The 19,577-nt window shown below is 41.1% G+C and overlaps 1 protein-coding gene across 23 annotated transcripts in view; it reads left to right on the top strand.

Moving 5' to 3' along the window:
• LOC109868675 (formin-binding protein 1) overlaps positions 1-18,383 on the top strand; it is a 105,841-nt gene extending 87,458 nt beyond the window's left edge. For 5 of the 23 annotated variants that reach the window (XM_031802263.1, XM_031802260.1, XM_031802250.1 and 2 more), the window contains 6 exons: positions 8,260-8,369; positions 12,572-12,704; positions 12,867-12,997; positions 13,137-13,288; positions 13,462-13,620; positions 15,381-18,383. In XM_031802263.1, the coding sequence (XP_031658123.1) occupies positions 8,260-8,369; positions 12,572-12,704; positions 12,867-12,997; positions 13,137-13,288; positions 13,462-13,620; positions 15,381-15,388 (693 nt within the window). In that variant the 3' untranslated portion in view covers positions 15,389-18,383. The other 18 variants (XM_031802261.1, XM_031802256.1, XM_020458399.2 and 15 more) reach the window with 11 other exon arrangements.
• Positions 18,384-19,577: the final 1,194 nt, after the last annotated feature.

Consider the following 19,577-nt stretch of genomic DNA (forward strand, 5'->3'; position numbering starts at 1 on the left):
CCCCCCCCCCCCAGTCACGCCCTGACCTACTCCACCAAAGAAAATAAAGGCTTTCTATGGTCAGGATGTGACAGTATGATGTCTATAAGAACAGAGGATAAGTAGTAGTAATAGTAAAACAATGTTCTCTCTGGGATCATATCAAGGAGGAAATAATTGAAGGTCAGGAGAATGAGGAAATGGGGCGAATCTAGCAGGAAGTGAACGTCTTCAATAGAGGAAGTGGAGTAACGGTCATATTCTAAACGTGCAGGCCCAGGGTAGTGGTTTTAAATCTGAAGCATTGTTTTCTGTCAATGTTGCAGATTTAAGTTAGTCCCTTACTGTATTCCTTTTATGTAGTACCGTATTGCAGGGAAGGGAGAATAAGAAAGTTCTGGTTTTTGTTTTGGTCGGTCAGGGTGATGTATTGAGCACCAGATTACCAGTTTTTTAAGATTCATATCGCTATATCTGAATCTCTCAATATCATCTTCAACCCTTTTCATATTCCATATTGATTTAGTATTTCTGTTTTTTTGTCTGTATATTAACCTGGTTAAGAATACGTTTACACTTTATTTTTGTGTTAAACTTGATTTAACCTTTTTTATTTAGAACAGTAGAGAAGTCCATTCAAAACAAGAGCTTTCTTCTCTGTCCTTGAGAGATAAGGACACAGCAGACACTTAAACCGATTAGCCAAAAACTGACCCTTATTAACCACTTTTTTATAAATTCTGAAATGAAATATCGGTTTGGGCGTCAGGTGTGTCCTTATAGCCTTTTCTGCTCTGCTCAAGCCGGCACGGTCGGACATACTGCTTAAACGCCTGCTCAGTTGGACAGCACCCCAGTGTAATAGTAATCCAGAATACCTCTTAAAGAAGTACTCCATCTCTGGGTCAGCCTGGTCTAGTTATTAGTCTGTATCGTAGTACAGCACTATACTGTACAGGTGCTGTTAATGAGTGAAAGTATTCACATTATCAATTTAATAAATCTCAGTACTAAGCAGAATATTAGTTATGAAATAAACGTTTATACTTCCCTTGATACAGTATCTTTGAGAGGACAAATGTCAGTTTTTGAGCATATTATTACTTTTTTTCATTGACTTGGTTATATAAAATGTGATATGAGTCTGTATTTGAATATCATGCTAGTTGTGTCTGTAGGTGGGGTTCTGGGTTCAGTCTCTGGCTGAGGGCTGCACAGCAGAGGGATTTTTCCACCAGCATGCCCCAGTGGGAGGGCCTGTTATTCCTCAGCCTTCTGGGGCCTGGCCCTCTGATCCAACTCCAGATACACAGAGAGAGAGAGATGGAGGGAGTGAGAGAGTGTTTATGTGAGAGAGTGAGGATAACTGATGACAGCATCATGAGAGTTAGTTAGTGTGTGTGTGAAAGACAGAAAGAGAGGGAGAGAGATGAATGATGTAAGCCTTTGAATGAGTGAGCGTGTGTGGGGGGGGGAAGTAGTAAACCCATTAGCTTCATTAGTAGCCCTGTGCTAATTGATGAAGCTGTTTTCTCTCTGATGACCACGGCAGCAGCCTCCTACTCGCCCTCGCTTGCTCTGTTATCACAAAGACTGGAGGACTCTGGGCATACCCACTTACGCTTTCGAGGCTAGTCAACATGTCGTAAGTGCGTATGTTGGCAGACTGTGTGTTCGTTTGCGTTAGGAAATATGTGTGTGTGTCTGGGCCATGTGCGGCATAGACAGTAGTCTCATTTAATGATGATAACATTGACAGTATATATACACACACATTTATCACATTTACAGTCACACAAAAACATAGAAATAATCATTTATTTCCTGTTATCTGTTTCTTTAGTCATTTTCGGTAGTTTTGTTTCCTTCTAAATGAGGCTAGTGTCTGTGACTGCTCAGGCTATTTCACATGGCCCTGCTGCCCTGTCATAAGACCACACTAGTCAAATGATCAGAACAAAAGAGGACCTCATTTCCTGTCCCACATCTCAGCTTGAGGCACTATTTGTCACAACAGCAGAATTGCCTTGGACTTTCTGTTGCTGCAGTGCACATTTGTTAGTGGTTAATTCTCAAAGTGTCACAAGCACTACATTTAAACTAAGGAAGTAGGATTGTAGCATGGTGGATGATAGTCACCCCACCGTTTGCTCCTATATCTTATTTTTTGGGGTGCACAACATTGGGTTTGTGGTGCTCGTTACACTTTCAGGAAGTTTAGTCTACCCAGCTCTTCTTTCAGTGTGCTGACACCATTGCACCATAGCCTGTATGTATATAGACCATGTACCTGTATATACACCTGTCTGTCTGGGTTGTCTGCTAAGTCAGGATTTGACTCAATATACCCCGCAGGAATTTGACTATTTCCTTGAAGGAAATAACAAACGCGAGAACCATTTGAAGTGTAGAGAAGTGTACAGAGAGGGAGAAATAGGCTGATCCTGGGCTATTCCATGTGGATGACTTGATTACAGGACTGAAGTGAGTATAACCCTGCCTCATCCTAGCTCCTGAGTGCAGCCTGTGAGCTGTTAACTGGATTACAAATCATTCACTGTAGCTATAGCAGCCCAGTGCATGTTAAAGTATCTCTCTTTTATGTCGTACAAACTACGTCCTCATAATAAGTCATTACAATGATTCAGACTGGAGTGACCCACTGTGTTAAAGTATCTCTCCTCTCTAGAACTATGGAGCTAACAATGAGCTCTAATGATCTTTAATAGTGACCTCACTACATCTGCAATTAAACCAAAGCAATTAACATAAACCTCTTTTCTGCCTTAAATTATTTTTCCAGTTCTATTTTCTATCTAATTTTCCTTAATTGTCCTTTAATTTAACAGTTATCAATCATAAGTCACTGTTTCTTTGCAAGACCCCTCGCCCTCAATTAACCATTGAAGAAGGTGAATGAAAGTCATTATGGTTATAGTTTTATTGAACTCATTGATACAGAACGTTACTACTGTAGGTCCTGGTATAGCTTTGAATCTAGGAGCAACTTCTCCCTAGCATGAGTTCCAGTCTGTTTATGCTCTTTTGCCAACTCAGATTGGCACAAACAGACTTAGGCTAACCTCTTTTAGGAGTGAATGTCCAGTCAGTTTGAAACATACACACTGCCTCTGAACTGTCATCATGCTTAGCCATGACACATGCTGCTATCACCCCCTGCTGTTACAATGCTGTCATTGTGGGGGAAGAAATGAGGGATGCAGGAAGGGAAGAGGGTTGTGGAATCATCCCCTAATCTGACCTCCTGTTTCCCTACAATGAGTGTGGGTGCGTCCACTCGTCTCTCTCCATCTTTCTCTTCTCTCAAGTTGCTCGCTCTCATTTGCCGTCCTGTGCAGTATAGACTTGTGAGTTGGCTTACATATCATCTCAAGTCATTCAAAACGCTTTTCTTATTTTTTCATTCATCCCTGAAAGCTGACATTGAACTTGGCCAAATTAGAAAATAGTTAACCAGAGCCATACGTTAGAGTAACATATGGCTCAGGAAGACATTAGAAGGGTCCTGAGAATGACCAGGTATTGTCTTGGCATGACCTATTGCTGTGGTAACGCAAACTTAGTTTTCCATTGTAATCAGAACAAACTGTGGCATACCGGGCATCCGATATCCACGGATATACATGAGCATCCAAACTAACCAGCATCTGCAAAGAACCACAGACCCTTAGCACCTCTCATATCTCATCGGTCATTTTCACAAATGCTCTCATACCTGATGGATCTATGCATTTGCTGTTTGGTTTTGAAAGTGCCGGTTGTCTCTTTGGTCAATACCACAGGGACATATTTGGTGTGGGTTTGATGATCAAAGCTCAGCAATATATCATACAAGGCATCCAATACTTCTACATTCCCCTTTCCAGGTTAAAACCCACCTCTTTTCATCATATTGGGAAGTGTGGCTAAGGAGCTGCTTTGTGATCAATATATCCATGTCAACGTACATGTGCATGCTATGCCAGGGGGAAACATGACCAATGCTACATGTTATTCTGCTGTTGTCTGACTTGTCTGTTCTCTTTCTCTCCTGCCGTTTCCCTCTCCCCTCTTCCTCCCATGAAGCTTTCTCTCAAGTTGGTAAGCATGACCGTAACACTGCATGACCGTAGTGGCATGAACCGTATTCTGAGCGTAGCGTGCACGTCCTCCTAGCAACACAAAAATGGTTGATAATTCTGTGTGACCGTTGTTTGTGTTCAGTTCCTTTCGTCCGGACTTATTTATTCATTTTGTTGTGACATGACAATGGATTTTACAGACCCTTGTTGTCTCATTTGTTTATTTTGTTGTGTGTCTTGTTTGTTGTGTCTCTCCCACTGTGCCTGTGTGCTCTGTGCAGATCACATTCAATTCCCACGTCCGGAATCTGATTGAGGTGATCAGAATTACTGTTATTGTTTTGTATGTCCGTCTGTCAGAACTGGGTTTCAAGTACTATTTGAAATCTTTTAACTTAAACCACTTTTCTAATCCATTGCAACAGACAAGCACAGCTGAAGGATTTTGACATTTTTTCAGATAGTATTTTGAACCTAGTTCTGTCTGTCCATCTGCTAGTTCCATTCCCTTTGATCTATCACCATAATCATTAGAATAAAAGACAGATGATCCCAATAAATAAATCATAGCTCCCTACAATAGATAAATCATAATCATCATAGCTGATAAAGATAGAGGGTAGATAGAATCAAAGATGATTAAAGAGATAGATGCAGTGCATTCACAATGCAGGGCTCTAAAGATGTTGTTCAGCATTCGCTGCCAGACTCCGAGGTTCTGATGTAGAAAGTAATGGCACGAAAAAAGAGCTAGACTAAAACATCCAGATAATTCTAAGCCTTCCAGGAATACCATGTATTTTCCACTGAAATGCAGAAACAGATGGGAACAAAGGAAATGGGAGCTTTTGGTCTGTCAGGTAGAAACTAAACTCATCTCCAGGCTCAATTGCTACAGAGAGAGAGCTGGCTGGTGGATGAGATTAGATAGAGATGGGCTTTGAAAAAGGTTTCTATCAGGACTTATTCAATGTAATGTAATGTTTTGTTGAATTATCTACACCTCTAAATTTCAAGCCCTGTGAAGAATTTGGATTGATCAATTATAATCAACTGCCCTGAAATTATTGTAGATCTCCTTAGTCTATCACAATAACATAATCCATGATAATCATTAGTTAATAACTTTGTGTGTAGTAATAATTATCAAATGGTCAACTATGCATGTCAAACCCTTTGTGTAGAGATTAGAAATGATCAGGATCTGTCAACAGTGATTAAATGTAATCAAGTAGATTTGAATGGACAGTACCAGTCAAATGTTTGGACACACCTACTTATTCCAGGGTTTTTCTTTATTTGGACTATTTTTGAGATTGTAGAATAATAGTGAAGACATGAAAACTATGAAATAAGACAGATGGAATCATGTAGTAACAAAAAAAGTGTTAAACGAATCAAAATATATTTAGATAGATTAGATTCTTTAAAGTAGTTACCCTTTGCCTTGATGACATATTTGCACACTCTTAGCATTCTCTCAACCAGCTTCATGAAGTAGTCACGTGGAATTAATTTGATTTAACAGCTGTGCCTTGTTAAAAGTGAATTTGTCGAATTTCTTTCCTTCTTAATGCATTTGAGCCAATCAGTTGTGTTGTGACAAGCTTGGGGTGGTATACAGAAGATGGTCTTTTACCAAATAGGGCTAAGTCCATATTATGGCAAGAACAGCCCATCATTACTTTAAGACATGAAGGTCAGTCAATCCGGAAAAGTTCAAGAACTTTGAAAGTTTCTTCAAGCGCAGTCGCAAAAACCATCAAGCACTATGATGAAACTGGAAGGAAAGGAAGACCCAGAGTTACCTCTGCTGCAGAGGATAAGTTCATTAGAGTTACCAGCCTCAGAAATTGTAGCCCAAATAAATTCTTCACAGAATTCAAGTAACAGACACATCTCAACATCAGCTGTTCAGAGGAGACTGCGTGAATCAGGCCTTCTTGGTCGAATTGCTGCAAAGAAACCACTACTAAAGCACACCAATAAGAAGAAGAGACTTGCTTGGGCCAAGAAACACAAGCAGTGGACATTAGACTGGTGTAAATCTGTACTTTGGTCAGATGAGTCCACATTTTAGATTTCAACCGCCGTGTCTTTGTGAGACACAGAGTAGGTGAACGGATGATCTCCGCAAGTGTGGTTCCCACCGTGAAGCATGTAGGTGTGATTGTGTGGGGGTGCTTTGCTGGTGACACTGTAGGTGATTTATTTGAATTCAAGGTACACTTAACCAGCATGGCTACCAGAGCATTCTGCAGCGATACACCATACCATCTGGTTTGCGCTTAGTGGGACTATCATTTGTTTTTCAACAGGACAATGACCCAACACACCTCCAGGCTGTGTAAGGATTATTTGACCAAGAAGGAAAGTGATGGAGTGCTGCATCAGATGACCTGGCCTCAACCCAATTGAGATGGTTTGGGATGAGTTGGACTGAAGAGTGAAGGAAAAGCAGCCAACATGTGCTCAGCATATGTGGGGACTCCTTCAAGACTGTTGGAAAATCATTCCAGGTGAAGCTGGTTGAGAGAATGCCAAGAGTGTGCAAAGCTGCCATCAAGGTGAAGGGTGGCTACTTTGAAGAATCTGAAATATAAAATACATTTTGATTTGTTTAACATATTTTTGGTTATTTCATGATTCCATATGTGTTATTTTATATTTTTGATGTCTTCACTATTATTCTACAATCTCAAAAATAGTACAAATAAAGAAACTGCCTGGAATGAGTAGGTGTGTCCAAACTTTTGACTGGTACTGTATATCTGATTGTGAACTTTATATTACTGGATTTAAAAAAAACCACATGTATAGCATATTGTCTTGTGAGTGGTGTGGAGTATTTCGTTTTTACCAACATCTACAGAAATCAATAGCAAGCATGTTGTTCTTTATTCTTGTGATTAACTATTTATATACAGTAAATAATATAAGTGTTTTTTTGGAGCATAATCAAGAGCATGTTGAATGAAACCTGTTTGTTGTGTTGCATGTTGTCTGGTTGGTAAGTGTTGCACAGCGTTGCAGCGCTATGGGATAAAGATCCAGAGCATATTGAATGAAACCTGTTTGTTGTGTTGCATGTTGTCCGGTAAGTGTTGCACAGCGGTGCAGAGAGATGGGGTAAGGAAGGTCATCGCCATGGTAGCCTAGCCTGCTGCGTTTCGATCGGCTTATGTACCAGTAAACTCCAGTGACCTCTGACCCCTGGCCAGTAGGACGTTGTCCTTTGGCTCTGCTATGTTACCACAGAGTGTTGTCTGAGCCTTAACCGATCCAGTCCAAGCTCATGATCACACAAATACCATAATATTACTGCAGGGTAAAATCTTACATCAATAATACATGAACATGTGAGTAATGCCAGAGTAAATAAACCTTCCAGTGGGTTACTCTATATTGACATGCATTCAACAATTATCCAGTTATTGTATTGTAATACATGCATTTGTAAAAATTTAAATACATTATTTATTTTTTAACTGACCAAATAGCACCACGAAGTGCTGTACCTCTGAACTGCAGCATAAACAGAAGACAAAAGGCAGGTTGTTAATTTGGAAAGTGGAGCAGGTCGAGCACAGAACAGAGAGAATGACTCACCATCATCAGAGATGATCGATATGTATTCTATCCAAGAATCTCCTTCATCAGGAAACATTATACCATCTGCCCTCAAATGGTCCCACAGATTTCATTTCAGAAACACTACCTCCTTTTAACAGGAGTCATCTTCTCTCTCGACAGTTATGAAATGAACACAGAAATGTGATTTGACTGGATATGAAGTGATACAGCCTAATATCTTTTGAGGCTTGGGACTGAATAGGTGAAAGGTGGTTGTAGGGCTTACCTTCACACAGAGACCCCCCCCCAACCAGAGCTCAGTGGTTAGTGGTAGACTATAGTGCTGCAGTATCTCCTTCACCAGCTGCCATAACTCTATCAGATACACAACCCTAAATGATAGGGAATTCATTTATCCTAATGGCTTTTCTGTAAGGGGGATACTGCACCTAAAGGTTCCTAGTGTTAGATAGAGAGCCTGGACATCCGAGAGGGATGTTACATGTTATTCATATACTTTACAAAGAGGGTGTACAACGCTCCTGAAACTCACTTTGTCTCCAACTTGTCTTGTTCTCTCCCACTCTCTTGCTACCATTTCTCTCTCCATTTCTCTGTCTCTCAGGGCTCTGGACCGGAGGACTTCAGCCACCTGCCCCCAGAGCAGAGGAGAAAGAAGCTTCAGGCCAAGATAGACGACATAAATAAGGACATCCAGAAAGAGATGGACCAGAAGTAAGTTTGTGTCTGTGTTTTCAACATAAGCCTCAGCCATATTTGTTTGGAAATGATGTCCTACCTCGTCCCTAAAAGCTCACTTCCTTTAGTGTCAGCCCTGTTGTGGAAACAAAATGTCCCCAGTAAAACTGCGGCGATGATGCAAAAGCCATCATATGATGCAAAACGCATCATCATGATGTGGCAAGTGACACATTGCTTCTTGAAAATCCTATATCTTGAAAACATGCAAAAGCATTTGGATTGTCTTAACAGTGGACTAATTAAACAAATACCAAAATCTTTTTTTTAATTGATTTTTCCTTTAAAAAAATAGCTTAAGCCTCAAGAAAGCTTCAGACCCAACCAAGGAGTTGTAAATCCCAGGGTCTCTAATTTGTTTCCGTCTGAGTGGTATTAACCAATGTGAGTCTAAGCCGGGAGAGGGGGGTACTACTAAGCTATATGGAATTGTTTTAAGAAGGTCATACTAGGGATCATATTGCTATTTAGAATTTTAAAACCACTTGATGTACCCCCAAAAAATATAAAACAATTATTTGATGAACAAATATTTTTGTCCTTACTGCTATTAGCCCATACAAACGCATTGAATAACAGATTCACTACATAGAACAACAGATAGTCCCCCCCAAAAAAATCTAAAGGAAGTTTGTTCAAAAGTGTCTGTCCTATATCTGCGTGATATAAGAAAGACCAGGAAACATTTGTTATTTGTATGTATGTGTATATATATATATATATATATATATATATATATATATATACAAAACAAATAACAAATGTTATTTGAAGTTGGAAGTTTACATACACCTTAGCCAACTACATTTAATCTCAGTTTTTCATAATTCCTGACATTTAATCCTAGTAAAAATTCCCTGTCTTAGCTCAGTTAGGATCACCACGTTATTTTAAGAATGTGAAATGTCAGAATAACAGTAGAGAGAATGATTTATTTCAGCTTTTATTTCTTTCATCACATTCCCAGTGGATCAGAAGTTTACATACACTCAATTAGTATTTTGGTTTCTGTAAGTTTATCGATTGCACGATAAAACATTAAGTACACTTAGCATCAGGTAGCTCGGTCACGAAAATCAGAAAAGCAATCAAATTAATAATTTACCTTTGATGATCTTCGGATGTTTTCACTCACGAGACTCCCAGTTACACAACAAATGTTCCTTTTGTTCCATAAAGATTATTTTTATATCCAAAATACCTCCGTTTGTTTGTCACATTATGTTGAGAAATCCACAGGAAAGAGCGGTCACGACAACGCAGATGAAAATTCCAAATAGTTTCCATAATGTCCACAGAAACATGCCAAACGTTTTTTTATAATCAATCCTCAGGTTGTTTTTCAAATATATAATTGATAATACAGTGCCTTGCGAAAGTATTCGGCCCCCTTGAACTTTGCGACCTTTTGCCACATTTCAGGCTTCAAACATAAAGATATATCATTAGTCATTTAGGTCAACATTGGATCATTCAGAGATCCTCACTGAACTTCTGGAGAGAGTTTGCTGCACTGAAAGTAAAGGGGCTGAATAATTTTGCACGCCCAATTTTTCAGTTTTTGATTTGTTAAAAAAGTTTGAAATATCCAATAAATGTCGTTCCACTTCATGATTATGTCCCACTTGTTGTTGATTCTTCACAAAAAAATACAGTTTTATATCTTTATGTTTGAAGCCTGAAATGTGGCAAAAGGTCACAAAGTTCAAGGGGGCCGAATACTTTCGCAAGGCACTGTACATGTTCGTTAGTCTCACCTTTACATATTAGTGTGTAGCCCAAACTGTTCAGACGCTACAGACAGAATTTGGCAGATCGGCTGTACCAACTTCAGATGAGTCCCAAGATGGAGAACACCATCGTGTTCGTGAGAGTCTCATCTTTCCATAGAGGGGTCATAATCGTTTTTAGGTCATAATCGTTTTTAGGCCAAATCGTTCGACCGATTTTTCAGGATGTCTCATGGTCTGACAAACACCGCTCTAGCTCTGTCACCTTTCAATGCAGATGGAGAGGTGTTACATGAGAGAATGTGATGGATTGAGATGCATCCAATGCAGTGGCGATTTTAGCCACTTATTGGGGGAGTTTAACGCATGCCAGCAAAGCCACTACACAACACTAAACAATACATTAATTGCACTATAGCGGTGACAAACGATGCCCACAAACTATTAGGACATATATAAAGCTGTCCCAAAACCTTAACACTGCTACACCTGGCTATCAGCAGAGTCCCAAAACCTTAACACTGCTACACCTGACTATCAGCAGAGTCTCGTCTGGCAGCGAAACAGTTCATTCAGCCTCATTTACTGCCTTTTAAAAAAAACATAGCTGATACGGCTGACTTGCTTAAACAAATGTGGTTTCTAATTGAGATGTACAAACTATGACATAAGGGGACGATGCGCGCATAAGAGGCAATCCATCATTTAGATTAAGACAATGAGTGTGCTAGGATGGACGTAGTCAATATAACTATTTGTTCAGCACTTTTGAAATGCACGGCGATATAATTCAGAACATGGGCCATTATTACAGTATTGTCCCTGTACAGCAAGTTAGAACTGTAGGATAAATAAAGTGGGCATATAAGCAGACAATGAAAGCTCTTACAATATTAAACAGGCTATAGGCCTAATCTGCACCACCAAGTAGGCTAAATTGTGCGGTGAAAAGGGAGCAAATACAAACAGCTTACTACACAACATACACTTAGTATTACTTTAGCTACAGTATGTATACATATCCCCCTGGCATATTACATCATTTATGCAACAGCATACAATATATTTTTGGACTCACCTTGTTGTGCTGTGCTCACTTGAACAGGAAGGTGGCGCGGTGGTCCTTCTTGTGGGCTCTAGAAAGAGGACCGAAATCCAGACTTGGAATTCAGAGTTGGATGACCGTTTAAAATGATTTTCCGTATTTTCCCAGTCAGAGCTAGATTTATCCGAGTTCCCAGTTGTCTTGAACGAGGCAGAAATCATGCTGGATTGACAGCATGGCCCATGTATTCAAAACTCTCTGGCCCATGGCGTTAGCCCCCTTTTTCGTGATATCCATTTGGTAGTTATGATATTGTCTCATCGCTGCAATTCCCCTACGGACTCAGCAAAGGTCGAGAGCCCGCACTGCTTCTTGACACACTTGCTCGCTTAACCTGGAAGCCAGCCGCACCATCTCAATGTGTCGGAGGAAACACTGTCGCTCTGACGCCCGAAGTCGACCGACCGGCCCACAACAAGGAGTCGCTAGAGCACGATGAGACAAGGACATCACGGGCGGCCAAACCCTCCCCTAACCCGGACGACGTTGGACCAATTGTGCGCCGTCCCATGCGTCTCCCGATCACGGCAGGCAGTGACACAGCCTGGGATCGAACCCCAGGCTGTAGTGGCGCCTTATCACTCATTGTTGAATTTGCGATTTACAATTTATGTAATGTTTATGTCCAATGGCCGATGAGCACCGATACGTTTTATCTATAATTTCTCTTTATATGGCAAGGATTGAAAAGGATTTGCCAGTAGATTGCCGACTTGATGCATGATGATGACTGCTTGTCATCAAGATTTTGAGATCCAATCAAAGCTATGGTAGATATTGAGATCCAATCAAAGCTATGGTAGATATAACGTGATTTTACATTTTATCTGTGGCCAATGACCTTGAGCCTTCTTGGATGGGCACTTCTAATGTAACTCTATGGCAGCACCCAAGGGACTTGAATTTTCGAGCTCTATCTGTAGATTTTGTGGTGACGTAGTGTCCCCATGAGTGAAATAACACTGAGCCAATCACAGCGCAACTAGAGAACCCCTAGTTACGTATTTTCCCCTGGCTGCTCCACCACCACAGAAAGCACTGAGCTAGGCTGAAACACCTGCATGCGGCTTTATTAACTCAATAATGGATTCATTTTTATATTGTTTGCAAACTGATATGTGACACGTATTAATGCCAGAATAACATGCAAAACAGAAAGAAGAAAAAAATGGCTAAACAGGTGGGGCTCTTCTCTGAATGACACGTCGCCACTTATCCAATGCAAAATAAACTAGCTTAAACTGACATATGTATGGGGATTTGCTTATTATGCTAATTAGATTTCTACGGGGGAATGGATGATGAAATTAGTTAATATCTCTTCCTCTGTGTCCATCCATCAGAGATGCCCTAACTAAGATGAAGGGTGTGTATGAGAAGAATCCCCAGATGGGAGACCCTGCCAGTGTGGACCCCCGGCTAGTAGAGATGGCAATGAACATCGAGAAACTGCAGTCCGAGGTCCAGAAATTCGAGGTGAGTCATCCTAAGCCCTCTTGACCTTTTCCCAGACATTAATTTATTTCTAGATGCTGGACGAACTGTGAGTGTTGCTAGTATAGCCCTGGAATGAACTACACTAGCAGATCTCATCTCACATCCCTAACGTACGTGTGTGTGTCTGACTGTCCCTACCAGGGATGGCTGGCGGAGGTGGAGGGGAGGTTACCGTCGAGGAGTGACCCTCCCAGGAGACAGAGTGGTCTGTACGAGTCACAGAACAGCAACAGCACCATGGTCGACAACAACTGTGCACAGGACAGAGAGAGGTACAGTACACACAACACACACTCCATTAATCAACACAGCTTTCTAGTTTGTTACAGTATGTGTTGTGAGATTGCTATAGTTACTGTGTGTGTGTGTGTGTGTGTGTGTGTGTGTGTGTGTGTGTTGGTCCTTGAGCAGCCCGGATGGCAGTTACACAGAGGAGCAGAGTTCAGAGACTCAGGTCAAGGTGGCCATAGCAAACACTCCAGAGTTTGATGATGAGTTTGACGATGGGGATGAGGAGACACTGCCCACCATCGGCACCTGTAAAGCCGTCTACTCATTTGAAGGTAATACACCTTTAACAGGTAATACACCAATCAGAGACAACAACACGGGTAATGTGGGCTGGCACATCTATTTGACTATTTGAGAGAAACACGACAATAATACTTTCCCACCTATTTTTTTTACACTGTCTCTCTCCCTCCCTCCCTCCCTCCTTCCTTTCCTCCTCCCTCAGGTCATAATGAGGGGACTATCTCAGTGACAGAAGGAGAGCTGCTGTTTGTAATAGAGCAGGATAAAGGTGACGGCTGGACGAGGATCCGCAGGAACGAAGAGGAAGAAGGCTACGTACCCACGTCCTACGTCGAGGTCTTTTTGGAAACGAACACCAAAGGTGCTATGACATACATTTAACTGAAGGGGTTTTCTTTTTGGATGGGACAAAATAAGGATTTGGTGAGAGAAGATGGGAGGAGTGAGGGTGATGGTTGGTTAGACCAGAGTAGACTCCTCCCACTCTCTCCCTCTCTGAAAGATGGACCAATCAGAATTTCCATCTTGCTCTGTCAGGGTTTCCACCCGGGTCAGTTTTGCATTTTAACCTAGAAAGGTGAAGGTTAGGGTTGTGGAAGCTAATCCTAGATCGGTATCTAGGGGAGTGTTGTTTTCCCACTGGTTCTGAGAGAATCCTCTCCTCGTTTGCTTTAGTGCCACTGAGTGGCCAGCCGGGAGCACTGTCATTACCTCTCCAGTCAACTCAATGGGAATCAGGCCAGTTTTAATGATGATTTCAATGAGTGCTGCTGTCTTATTGTTCTTGATATGCATATGCATATTTCCCAACTTTTTGAATCTGCTGCCATTTCTTTCTCCCCAGACATGTAATTAACTGACCTCAAAGATATATTTTATCATAGCCAATGGCCTCAAATATAGACTAGTTGAGGTCAGGATGAAAACAAAATGGCAAATGTAAGTTTGTGTCTGTATCTGTGTTTGACTAACATAAGATGTTGATGGTCTGTATCATCTTCCCACACAGAGGTGGTATTTGAAGATAACTAATATAGGCTCTCAAATAAACTTTTTTGGGGGGTTAAAACCACAGGATAGTTTTTAAAGAGCATGTGGGGAAAAATCAACACCAGTTGCTTGCTGTCCCCAGTAGTAAAGCATGCTAGATTGTAATGTAGAAATATGCTAATGAGAAATTACTTATTCTGCTATACATAATGACTACATGCTGTACCTAATTCATGACAAATATATTGTTTTGAATAACAACCCCTATCCCTTAGATTGGTGCAGGTTGACTGTACAGGAGTGAGACAATCACATACTTAAAGGTCCAAGAAAGAGACTACTTATATATATATATATGAGTTTTGGACTATTCTGGGCCTTTCTTTTCATACAGGAATACAGGATTGAGAATGAGTTGTACCGCCATTTTCCCTCTCTCGGTGAGAACATTGTGAGAACGGACTGTTGTGGGGCTGATTGGAACGTTGGTGCTTGGTTGGTTGCCAGCTCATGCATGGGTTTTGAGTAGCACCCTTGTGCAGATGAGTCGATTTGAGAAGCATCTGTGCTAAAGTATGGTGTTGACAAACTGTTTTATGCCTCTAAAATATCCAGGCATACTGAATTGTGCAATCATAGGCCCAAAAGGTCTCTTGGAAGAGATTCCAACTTTGTCAAATCTCAAAAAGCTCAACAAATATGCCTTCACAACCCTTTCTCCTCAAGCAGTAAAGTAATCCATGCTAATGTCAGTGCTAACACACTTCCCCCAAACCAGGGTCCAAATGAAATGTGAAGCATGTTAAATTTGTAGTCATTTTATGTTTTACATAACATGTTTTGGTGCATGTTTGAGATTGTTAGAAGCTTAAGTGTCTCTTGGTTTTTGGAAATGATAGATTCACACACAAAGCTGACATTTAGAAACAGTAGCAGAATCAAAAGATTACATTTTTAAGGTATAGCAACTGATATTAAAGCCAGAGAGAAGGAGCTTCTTGGGTTCTCTGGATTAGATAGTTATCTGACTACAGAACAATATTTCCTTCAGAAGACGAATGCAAAGAATAGTGAACTACATTTTCTTTCTGAGATTCTCGTGTTATTTATACTTTTTTTTTCAAATTGCAGATTCCTAAAAGTGTGAGAGCTGGCTCAGGAATGGCAGGGCAAGCAGCCTCAGCGACAGAGCGATCACGTTCCTTTACGGTCAGAAAGTCAGAGAGCGACATGACCGAGGCAAAGACAGGAGACCTATGATGCATCTCAATTTCCAACCTGATACATTTGTAGAGTTCTCTCCTTCTGCAACGGTCTCTGACCAGAAGCAACAATAAGAGAAAAACAAACCAAATTGAGAGCTCGTAAATCTTTTATTTTTTAATAGGTTATTACCCATTTATCATTTTGCTTCTTTTGTCTCTGCAAAGCTTTGCTTCTCAATGTACTAACTCAGCTTCCGCTATGCGGCGTTACCATGGACGCTGTTGGCTCTCTCACCTCGAATGCCCCCCGAGACCCAACCCACTTCCCTACCACTCCTCCCTAACCCCCCTCCTAAAGCACGGCAGGGTGTGGTCAGACAGGGCCGGGACCAGCTCTGAAGCAACCCAATCTGCCCCCGACTACACCCCACACACACCATCCCACCAGACATGAAGCCAAACCATGTCCCTCTCCAGTCCACACTTCCATACAAATCAATCAGGTGGATGCAGTTGCAGAATCTCTCACTCATTGACTCAGAGCCATCATCGCAGAAGGAACAGTCCAGATCCAGCATCACATGGAGTTTCCATGGAAACAACACATTTATTCCACTCTCTGATTCGTCATCTGTATGACTGAAGTTCATTTATAGTGTGTGTACGCGTGTGGGTGCCTGTCAGTATCATGTACATCCCCCATACACACTCCATCCATGACTGAGAAAGGGACAGGACTGGGAGTTCCAGGAACGTGGGGTTGGAGACAGGTTCACATGACTTCACTCACCTGCACTCTCTCTCCTTACCATCCCGTCTGCTCCTCTGGCCACACCCCTCCCCTCCACAGACCCCTCCACTGCAAGTGTCAGTCGCTGGTCGTTGAGCGCCATGTCACCGCTTATGGTGGGGCATCTCTCAGGTGGTGCGTGCGGTGTGCATGCTTGCCCTGTCTCCTCCTTGGCTCAGGGGGCTAGCTTATGCTCGTCGCCTGGCCTTTTTTGTTTAAGTTAACCCCCACGGCCTGTTACACTTCTTAACCAGTTTATCCATTTGTCACCTTTTGGGTTCTGTGCCTGTGGATCATCTACTAGCTATTCCTTATTTAGTTTTTTGTTGTGGCTGTTTGACTGTTCGTCGTCTCTGAAAGCATGTTCACCTACCTGTGTTTTTAACAGTGAGTGTGTGCTCTCCCTCACAGTAACTCCTCCAGCTCAAATCTCATTACTGGAAGAGAAGAAAATGTGGGATTCCAAAATGTCTGTTTCTGAATGATATCATGCACAGTAAAACATTGAATTTGTCTATTTGTTCTACTGTATGTATGTAATGTTGTTGGCTGACATTGTACGTTTTTGAGAAGTGTGTTGAAGGCAAGCGGTCGTTAGCGTCATCCTGTGGATACATGCTGCGGTGTTTCACGTCTCCACTGTATATCCAACAGACAGTGTCCCCTGGAAGAGAACTTGAAGATTATTTAAAATTCTCATGTAGTTTGCTTGGGCCACTTACTACTGCGTGTGGAAGTATTGTATACTATGATCCACACACTTTCCCACAATGTTGTGACTGAATATGAGACAAGACAAACTTCCTATTGGGCCTTATCTGGGTTGATCCTAGCTACCACTTAATCTAAAAACAAGTTCAAGTTGTGTCACATGCACAAGTACAGTGAAATGCTTAACTTGCATGCTCTACCCAACTGTGCAGTAATCAGGGGGAGTAAGATGCCATTCTATTATCTATGGTATGTTGACTAGGTCGAGACATCTCGTTTTTTTATAAAGGTGAAGGAAGATTACTCTCAATGTCTACAGAGATGATGATGTCCACTGTTTCCCTTTCTTGAACGCATATAAACATTTTAATTGTGTAATTATTTTTTAACAGTGTTTGGTCGAAGAGATTGCTTTTTAATTTGTAGCTAGTTTCTAGCTGGAAAACTGTTGCACCTGAATTACAAACCACTTGATGATGAAACCAGTTGTTTGATCTGCCTGAAGTCACTGTAGATAAAGTAATGAAAAACATTGTTTTGTGTAATGAAGCAATTAGTGATATTATTAGCTTCATGTATGTCCCAAATGGCTCCCTATATAGTGCACTACTTTTGATCCGGCTCTGGTCAAAAGAATTGCACTATGTAGGGAATAGGGTGCCATTTGGCACTGCGCCTTAAGAGTGTTTTGGAAAAAAATGTATTCCAGTATTATTACTCAAGCAACATTTCAAGGAGCAGCAACTGAAATTGTATCAATGCAAACCATGTATATTATCAGCAGAACCACAATTGAACAGTGATCCATCACCATGTGGAGTCCCAGTTACTTGACATAATTTAAAAAGACAAGCAGTGCAAATCTGCATGTTCTGTGGCCGAGAACCAGGTCAGGTCAAAGTTTCACTTTGCTATTCCCACCCGTCCAGCTCTTATTTTGACTAGTGTAGATATTGACTTGGCAGTTGTTTTGTTTGTTTGTGAGAAGGCAAAACTGATTTTTATGCAGACCATCAGAAGGTGCATCTCTGTGCTGTGCTGACTGACAGACATACCCACTCAGAGAGCCAGTATAGAGAAAAATCTGCCTAACTCTCGACTGAGACCAACCCAGACCTCCAGCCAGGCCCCAGTGCACCTGTACAAAAGAAAATGGCTTGTTGAAATTAGAGAGAATATATATAAATAAATATGGATTAAACTAAGACAAAAAAGGAAATAAATATATTTTTAAGGTTAAGTATTAAAGGCCTTACTTTGTTTTCTCTGCTTTGCTAAGACTGTTTTTTGTTGTTGTTGTAAAGTCTGCCAAATGGTGTGTTTAGCACTTTTGTTTGTGTTCAAGTTGGTATATGCTTATGTTTTAGAGCACTGAATACTTTGTATTGTGTTAACTGTGCCAATTAAATACATGTTGAAAATAACTTACTTTTTTTCTTGTGTGAGTGGTCTGTCAGGCTTACACTGGAACATACAAAACACCTGCTCTTTCCATAACGGACTGACCAGGTAAAAGCTATGATCCCTTACGGCTGTCACTTGTTAACCTCTCTGGGATATGTGGGACGCTAGCGTCTCACCTGGCCAAAAGCCAGGGAAAATGCAGAGCGCCAAATTCAAATAACTTACTATAAAATCACATGCAAGATGGCAAATTAAAGCTACACTTGTTGTGAATCCAGCCAACATGTCAGATTTCAAGAAGGCGTTTCAAAAAGGCGGTGAAAGCAAACGATGCTATTATCTGAGGATAGCACCATAGTAAACAAAGAGAGAAACCATATTTCAACCCTGCAGGCGCGACAAAACGCAGAAATAAAAATATAATTCATGCCTTACCTTTGACAGGCTTCTTTTGTTGGCACTCCAATATGTCCCATAAACATCACAAATGGTCCTTTTGTTCGATTAATACCGTCGATATATATCCAAAATGTCCATTTATTTGGAGGGTTTGATCTAGAAAAACACCGGTTCCAACTTGCGCAATGTGACCACAAAATATCTCAAAAGTTACCTGTAAACTTTGCCAAAACATTTCAAACTACTTTTGTAATACAACTTTAGGTATTTTTTTACGTAAATAATCAATCAAATTGAAGACGGGATGATCTGTGTTCAATACAGGAGGAAAACAAACTGTAGCATGCTTTCTGGTCACGCGCCTATATCTAACAGCACACTTCAAGTTACCCACTCTTTTCAATGGGTTTTCATTGGGAATCCAGATTTCTAAGGGACCTTCTCTTGCAGTTCCTACCGCTTCCACTGGATGTCACCAGTCTTTAGAAATTGGTTATATTGCCTATAGAATATACAGCGTCCAAGGGGCCATATTGCACTTCCTAAGGTTTCCATTAGATGTCAACAGTCTTTAGAACCTTGACTGATGCTTTTAATAATGGGCCATTCTAAATCGAAAATAATATTTGCAGTGTTGACCCTTCTTTTTCAAGACCTCTGCAATCTGCCCTGGCATGCTGTCAATTAACTTCTGGGCCACATCCTGACTGAAAATATCTACGTTTTGTTCCCCCACTTAGTTATCACTTTTGCCTTATGGCTGGAAAAGGCATTGTTCGTCACCAAACTGTTCCTGGATGTTTGGGAGAAGTTGCTCTC

The sequence above is a fragment of the Oncorhynchus kisutch genome, linkage group LG23, assembly GCF_002021735.2.
Source record: "Oncorhynchus kisutch isolate 150728-3 linkage group LG23, Okis_V2, whole genome shotgun sequence".
Classification (NCBI taxonomy): Eukaryota; Metazoa; Chordata; class Actinopteri; order Salmoniformes; family Salmonidae; genus Oncorhynchus; species Oncorhynchus kisutch.